The sequence below is a fragment of the Populus nigra genome, chromosome 7, assembly GCF_951802175.1.
Source record: "Populus nigra chromosome 7, ddPopNigr1.1, whole genome shotgun sequence".
Classification (NCBI taxonomy): domain Eukaryota; kingdom Viridiplantae; phylum Streptophyta; class Magnoliopsida; order Malpighiales; family Salicaceae; genus Populus; species Populus nigra.
Genome location: NC_084858.1, coordinates 14,174,094 through 14,182,477, shown reverse-complemented (window position 1 = coordinate 14,182,477; position 8,384 = coordinate 14,174,094). Strand labels below are relative to the sequence as shown.

Here is an 8,384-nt window from a genome sequence, read left to right as displayed (position 1 = left end):
TTTTTATTATCGAGTCTAATCAAGAGAAATTTAGTAAGTAGTCATATATAATTTATTCATTAATTTTAAAAAGTTGGCCACGTGTGCTATTAACATGGATGCGCATGAATGCTTCCACAATTTTTGGTTGACGTGTACGATAGCTAAAATCCAGTATCCATAACTATGTTTTATTCCTCATGACATCGTCTTTATCAATGGGCGACGCGTGAATCAAAAAAATATTGAGTTTTGCTTTTAGTGTTTATTTTTTTCTTTTCTCTCTTCTCTTTGGATTTAGAGCTTTACCCCATATATTTTCAAAATAGCTCTTCGATTTATTTTTTTTGGGACTTGATCCCAATTTTTTTTATATAATATTGTTCTTTTTTAATTAACCTCAAATCTAGAAGAGCGTAAGTGGAAGTTTTTCTTAATTTTAATTCAATTGAGTATTTTTTTTATTTATGAAAACGAATTGTTGACTAAATGAGTCAAAAAGAAGGGGAATGGGGGAGGACATGAACATATGCATCGGTCCTAAAGAATTAGCCTTTAAACGAGAGCATAGAACATGCTCTCATGGGGAGAAAAGATCCTCGAGTGCCCTTGCAGGGGGGCAGTGTGCCTCTCAAAGGAACACAAGATGGAGGACAAATAATTCGATCAAAGTTGTACACGGTGTCAAAGGAACAGATGCTTTGTACGGTTGAGATTAGGTTTAATAAGAGAGAGTATAGACAAATTTTGAATCAAAGGACCCCACATGTTGAGGCATATCAATTGATTTTGCTAGTTTTAGCAAATTGATGGGCTCTGTATGCCTTCGTCCCAAGAAACGAAATGGACTGATCGAGGCAAGGCAAAACCGTGCATGTGTTCCATTTGCTCCTTCTTCATGCACTGTCTTGGTTTTTGGTCTACGGGAATGATAAAAACAGGCATTATATATATATATATATATATATATATATATATATTCCCCCTTTTTTTCTTTAATATTTCAGATATCTCGACGCCCCAGTTTTTCTACGAAAAAACCACGTATAAAGAATAAAAAAAAATTCTCCCTTTGGATTCGATATATGGGATTTAATCTGAACAAAAATGATTGAGAAATGTTGATGTAATGCATGATTATTCTCACTTCCATTAATGGATTCTCCAGCAAGTCTTGTGTGAATGTTAAAAATCGAAAAATAAATAAAAAAGTAATAATGGTATTGAATAATTTATCAGATATCAGATTCGTCTGTTCTTGTGGTTGGCATTAACAAGAAAGATTTCTTGGTTTATGGTTTTAAATGAAACATGTAGCTAGTGTATGAATGAGACCCACACAGCAAACTTTTTTTTTTTAATTTAATGTGGGTGTTCGGGCCAGTTTTCACGCACCTCGACTAATCTCACGAGCCCTGAAGTTAATGACCATATAAACCTCCAGTGGCCATTATATAAGCAACCATAGTGCTCAAACATGAGACCATAGAGGAAGCAAATCTCTTAGTCTTAAGCTTTTTACTACTGAGACACCACCTAGATGGTTAGCAAACTTTAATCTCACATGTGATGAACCCAGGTTGGTGATAATAGCATAAATTTTGTGTTCAACTTGTCATTGCAAAGGAGTAGCATAAAAACTTCTTATTGTTTTTGTGAAAACCGACACTCGAATCATTATACAGCCTATAAAGTTTATTGGTATAGTGGTAACGATTATTTTTAAAAGTATATTTTACTAGAAAATATATTTAAATAATATTTTATATTTTTTAATATTTATTTTTAACATTGATACTTCAAAGCTATGTGAAAATATTTAAAAATAATAATTAATTTAAAATAAAAAAATCAACTTTTTCAAAAAAAAAATTGTAGAAGGAAAAAATAAAAACGCTGGAAAGTATATTGAGCCGAATTTGCCTGAGCACCTGTCAAAGTCAAGGGCATATTCCTTTCTATCCAGAAAAGGTAGAAAGGAGAGAAAATTCCTTCAGTCTTTAACCTTGTATTGTATGGGCAACTTATTGAACCTGTGATTTGATTGATAAAAACTGTAAAAGAACAGAACAACTCTAGTACAATTCACTACTGATGCGGTACGGAAAGGATCCATGTTTTTTTACATCAAGCTAGCCTAGCCCATCTCAGTAGAATGAATGCTGTAGCAGTGACTGCAGGGCATTCTCACCTCCTGTCCGTGATGAACTTGAAAAATTCCATCGAAAGATGACAAGTCTCTTTCTTCAATCATGAGTACGAGACACTTTGATTGTGTTTTAGCTAGTATTGTACGATAGAAGGGATAAAAAGAGAAGACAAAATATTTTTGATTAAAAAAATAAATTTATAATTTACGGTAGTGTATGATAACATTCCTTCTCTTTTTTTCCCATCTTTTCTGATAAATTGTTGTTATTTTGATAATGACAAGTCTCCACAATTAACCAAACATTTCACTTTCACGCTTTATACCTGAGAAATCATCAACATGCAAGTTCTGCATTTTGAGCTTCAACTCCCGAAGAAGTTATTTGGGTAATTGCTTTTCCTTTAAGGGAGTCTTTTTATCAGGTAGCTCATCAATCAAGAGATATGGTCCCATGGTTAGACAGGAAAGACTCCAACATGAGGCGTTTTCCTTTCTTGGATGGGGGCAGAAAGATTCCAGGGTCCAAAAGGTGTATTTTCCTCTTGAAATCTCTTCCAAGTTCCAAGGACTCCCCTAATTACTTCCCCCAAAGTCATGTAGGTTCCAAACTGGGGTACCAGGTAGGTGCCAAGTTCAAAACTACAACCTGCGTACCTTAATAAGGTAGAGGACGCGGCTCTACATGTCAAGCTGATTCATCTAATCACATATAATACAGACATCAGCAGATGTAATTTACACCCATGATAAGAGATGGTAGTCGCCTTGCCATGACCTCATTGTCGTGTTCATTTCTTGCCTGCTTACAAATCAGAAAGGGTATATGCGGTAGTCACCATGCCGCATCATTCTACAACTTTGGAAAGAAATGACACTGGCAAATCTAATGATGACCCAGCAACCATCACAGGAAGTTCAAAGCAAATTTAATTCCGAAAGTCATCAATCCCTACCGCAAATGCAAATCATCATTGAGCAAAATGATAAATGGGAGACTGGAGCTACATGATTCAGTTGAGATATGTTTCACTGTAATAGTTATTCAGCCTGCATATGCTTTACATATATGCCCCTTCCATCTCTAGATCTGTGCCCCCACCAGCACGGCAACAAGATTCTAAATGCTAATGCTAGGAACCTAAACCAAAAAACACAAAAATCAATTAAGTTTCTTTTCTTTGTCTCCAGATGTAAATTGTCTTGGCAGCATCCATTGCTTTACATTGGTGTAAACAGAAAAGCCCAATAAATGAGAGAAGCAGAAATTCATGATCATTGCTTCAAAAAGGTAAGGATACTTCTCAGGAGGGCGAATGGTTAAGTATATAATATGAAAAATAAGAGAGCACAGAAATTGAATCATCACAATTGAGAATGTGATCATAGGCCTAGAGAGATGCTTCTTAATTTGCCTTCTTCCACTGGGTGCAAGGTAAAGAAGGATGGAAGAAGCATAAAGAGCCATGTAGGGCACAACCAGTTTGTCACGACACAGAAGAGGAAACATAGAGAGCAATGCACAAAGCATTAATAACATAGAGTGCACACCAGGCAATTCCATTGCCAACAAGGTTGCAGGCAGAAGCGGCAGCAGAATAGACTTCTCGTGAACTGCAATAATAGTGACTCAAATACTAGTTACACATGAGATCATATAAAAATATATAATATCAGAGAAAGTCCTACGTACCTTGGAATGAAAATAAGTAGAACGCAAAAGAACTATTCAGCAACCCATAAAGGAAACCTTTACTGCTCGGAGCCAATATTTGTTGAATCATTGAAGGCAGAAAAGTCAATATAGTAGCAACCAAGCTGACAAATCTCAGAGAACGTGTTGTAAATAATCTCTTCCACTTAATTAAAATTGAGGTACTGCACCAAAAGTTAGCCACATAATCTTCGTATATCCCTCTCTCAAAAGGAGCAAGACGTGAAAGAACCTGTACCAAGCACCAACTTGAAGTAAATAGTTGTGCTTGAGTATAACAATCAACTTCAGAGAAGAATGATGACCATCAACGTTTTGGTTCGTTTATCAACATATTCATATAACATGTTAAGTGTGAACTGCTAAGGTAAAACTATGGAATGAGTTACATGTGTAAGCCAATACAAATAAAACAAGGACCAAAAAACTTTTTCAAACAATATTAATACTGCTTCATACCCCAAAAAGGGCATCTCTTGAATGAAGATACGGCCACCAAACAATAGCAAATGTTCCTAGGACAGCCAAGCCCAATTTTAAAACCTCAAGTGGGGGATTCTTACGCCTTAGGCAGCTACCAAACAGATGGCTGAAAAACGCAGGAGCATAATATGCACTCATCTGGAAGAAAACACAGAAAAACATCACCTTTAGAATTTATAATTAACATCAACCTAATAACAAGTCTGGACAAGTAAAAAGAAGAATAATAAGAAATTATGATTTAATTTAGTTGGGAAGGATATAAAAAGCATTCATTATTTTTACTTCTTTGTTTCTCATTATGCAGAAATCATCTGTCATCTCAGAATAAATACATTAACCCCCACCCCAAAAAAAATTAAATATATATGGCTTTGTATGCAGACAACATGCAGATGGTGGAATCCAGTGAAAGAAAACGGTTGTTACTAGACTAGATCCACCTTCATCAGTAGTTTCTTCGATATTGCACTTACACTAGCTTAAGAAGTGCAGCAGACAAAGCTACTATAGATAAAAGTCTGTACTCAGTAAATATCGATGCATATGGAAAATTAGGATTTTCAAGATCCCATCATTCTCTATATTTTTCTGCTCAGCATTTCTCACTTTTTGGCAGTCAGTGTTACAAACTATTAGTAAATATTACTGGTGTTCAAATATATTATCATCTAATTTATGGAAAAGCAATGTCATACACTTATTTCTCCATAAGAAATGGGCAATCCATATCCCAGAATGAGAAGCATGAAAATTAAAAATCTTTATGAACATGCAAAGAAATTAGAAAGGAAAAGAAAACATGTATGAAATGATAAAGATTCAAAATGACAATGGGTTCTATGAAAAGTTTGGTATGTGTAATTGGAAAAATTGTCAGATGGACTTAGTGTACCAACTAAGACTAGGCCAATAGTGCTGCGACAGTGTCTAAAAGAAAATGGACGTTGATGTTTGAATTCACCCAAGTGTTATGTATTTATTGGTTTAATCTATGAGTGAATTCCTTAGAACATTTCACATAATTAAGGAAAGACTGGTAATAACAGGGTTGGCACCAGAAATATGGCAATTGCTGTAACTAAATCTTCTTGTGTATTCATGCAAGTTGCACATCATAAACAACAAGAGTTGTTTGCAATCTACCTTGAAGATACAATATGCAGTAAAAAGAAAGAAGCCAGCCAACATCAAGAGTCACAAGGACTCAAACATGAGATGTTCAAATGCGCATCAGGATGGTTGATAGGTCTATTATGATTAATGATATTATGTAATTATTTAATGTATATTCCCAACCGGGGCAGTTCAGGCATTTACATATTCCAAAGTGGAATGCAAATTAAGAAAGTACAGATAGACAACTAAAGTCGAAAGATATCTATTTATTGTCTTATGTAATTGGGCTTCTTGGAAATCCAGCGGTAAGGATATTCGAGTCGGGTCTTTTATATATACTGATGGGAATCAATAAACAGACACTGGCTAAAACCCCTCCAAGCAACATTACAGAGCCCAATGCATTATGAGTAGAAAACCAGATATGCCTTCATTTAAAAATAAAAATAAAAACCTTCAGACAAATAGTCTCAGCTATGACTTCTATAATTCTCCAACAGATATTAACAATTAGCAAGCCTCTCAATCATGGAATCACATTGTTCAGTCAGCAGGAACTACCATTTTCACAATTAGAATATAAACTGCATTCAAACTCTGAACCAGGAAACAAAACAGCATTGAGCACCCACTCAATAGTCACTACACATTCCTAATCAGATTCCCCATCCAACCTGGCCACAGTTAAGCAATTGTGCTAAAGTAGTTAACATTGCTAGCTCATTATTCTTCCAGCCTTTTATCAATGTGGTCAGACATTGGCAATGCAAAATATTCACTCTGTTTATGACACATGATAAGGGAGTTACTTATCCAAAAAGTGCAAGGTCCTTAGATTTATGGATGGAAAACATTACAAGACTTCACGCTAAGTCCAGACATAGAAATTATACTGTACAGCAAGTAACTTGTATATTGAAGAGAGATTATGCAATGAAGTCACAAACTTCCTCATGCTCCCTCAAAAGAGTTCCTTGAGCCAATTTCCTGCTAAACACCAATAAACTTGTATGTTGCATTTATTCAACGAAGACAAACATACACTTTCTAACAAACCCTCAAAAGAGCTCATTGAGCAAATTTCCTGCTAAACGCATTATCACAGCTCTCATCCAACCTAATTTAACTTTATAGGTTAACTGCCCTTAAATTTTGAAGGAAACAACATTTATTTACAATTTGCTAAGCTAACTAGTAAAATGTCACCATTTCCGATTAAATTATTTGTTGAGCACATACAAATACAGACCTTGGGTATGTGAGCATATGGGGTCAAAGAACATATATCACTTGTCTTCAAACTAGTTAAACACCAACAGAAGGCCCTTCTAAATTAATAAATAATTCATGCAATGCAAAAAAAAAAAAGAATAAAAAAAAAGGAGAAGCACCTGTTTATGGTTAAGAGAAAGACAGAACAGAACACAAGCTAAAAGATTTTTCCGTGAGAGAACAGCAGCAACAGCACCTAAAGTAAGGCCCAAGCTGATGCAATTATACTGAAACAAAACCATATAAAATAGAAGAATAATCACATACCTCACAATTCAATAAACTCATAACAAAAGACAAGCACGAACTGTATTCAAAACCTGAAAATGGCCATGATCAATTAAGATCAAGCATGGATTGATTAAAATAACAGCAATGTGCCATGCTACATCACTCTGATCTCCACCGGACCCGTTACCCCCGTGATAAACAAAAATAAAATAAAGCACAGCAGGGAAAAATATCAGCAAATCAGATGATAAAACTGTCCACCTCATTAGCAATTTCCTGCAAACAAAACACAAAACATTCAATACCCAATACAACTAAAAACTCAACAAAACATAAAAAGAACAAAAATTGACAAATGGGTTATGATCCTTACCCGAAATGTGTCTCATAACCACGAGAAGTAAACAGTGAAACTGAATTTGGATCAAAATACTTGAGGATAAGACCATGAAAGTAACTCTGATAAGCAGTTAATGGAGGGTAATCGAGACCCCAATAACTTAAATCATTGTTAGTAGTGTTAAAGTACCAATCTTTAATTGGTAAATTGGTTGTAATCTCCATCCAATGACGTTGAGCTTCGAAGTCACCAAATTTTGGTGGACTGCCTGCACCTGAATATGAATGGAGAGAAACTGAAACTCTGAGGAGGAGACTGAAGATGCTGATTACAAGAAATGAGCCCATTATTCCTTTTTGAAAAAACAAGCAGGAGATGTCATAAAGATTGTTGCTTTCAGTTTCTGGCTTGGGTTTTTGGACCTTCTTTCTCTCCTTTTCCATTTTTGTTTCTTTTCTTTTTGGAATGGAAATTACCTGATGTTTTTATGGGTTGTTAATGGGTTCTGGTGGGTGAAATTCTGGAGTTTTTGACAATGGATTTGGGTGGATCAGCAGTCATGATGGGTGAGGACGGAGCAGATTGGAGGCCGGAGGATGGCTGGTGCTCAGGGTACAACCGTACAAGAAAGTCTAAACGGCAAACTTTTCTTTCTTTTGGTGAAGGGCTGGGCAGGCCGAGGCTTAACGGAAAGGGTTGTGAGTTTTTGGGCTATTTGTTTTTCTAATAAAAGTTTTGGGTATGAAACAAATTGTGTTTTTTTCCATCCATAAATATTGTGAATTTCACATCATAGTTGTTCTACGGCAGGCATATTTTGATCTGAAAATTTAATGATTTGATATTTAATTATAATTAAATCAAAAAAAGTATTAACTTAGCAAAACTTAGTTAATATAATCGAGAGTTTCTAGTAATCCAGTCAAACTCAATTCAAGTCTTGACTAGTTAATACTATGAAAAATTTTAAAAATATGTTAGTTTAATAAAAATAATTAACATTACCTAGTAACTTAAATAATTTTTTGAATATATAAGGTTTAACAACTATATCTCACTCTTTTTTTCATTTTCCAGCCTTTTTTTTATATGATGTA

The 8,384-nt window shown here is 34.9% G+C and overlaps 1 protein-coding gene across 1 annotated transcript; it reads right to left on the bottom strand.

Moving 5' to 3' along the window:
• Positions 1-3,081: 3,081 nt before the first annotated feature.
• Positions 3,082-8,012, bottom strand: LOC133699998 (probable dolichyl pyrophosphate Man9GlcNAc2 alpha-1,3-glucosyltransferase). Its single transcript, XM_062123549.1, has 6 exons — positions 7,321-8,012; positions 7,037-7,223; positions 6,836-6,943; positions 4,302-4,463; positions 3,822-4,074; positions 3,082-3,742 (listed from the first exon to the last, which is right to left on the bottom strand). The coding sequence occupies exons 1-6, from the start codon at positions 7,728-7,730 to the stop codon at positions 3,291-3,293; spliced, it is 1,572 nt and encodes a 523-aa protein (XP_061979533.1). The 5' UTR covers positions 7,731-8,012; the 3' UTR covers positions 3,082-3,290.
• Positions 8,013-8,384: the final 372 nt, after the last annotated feature.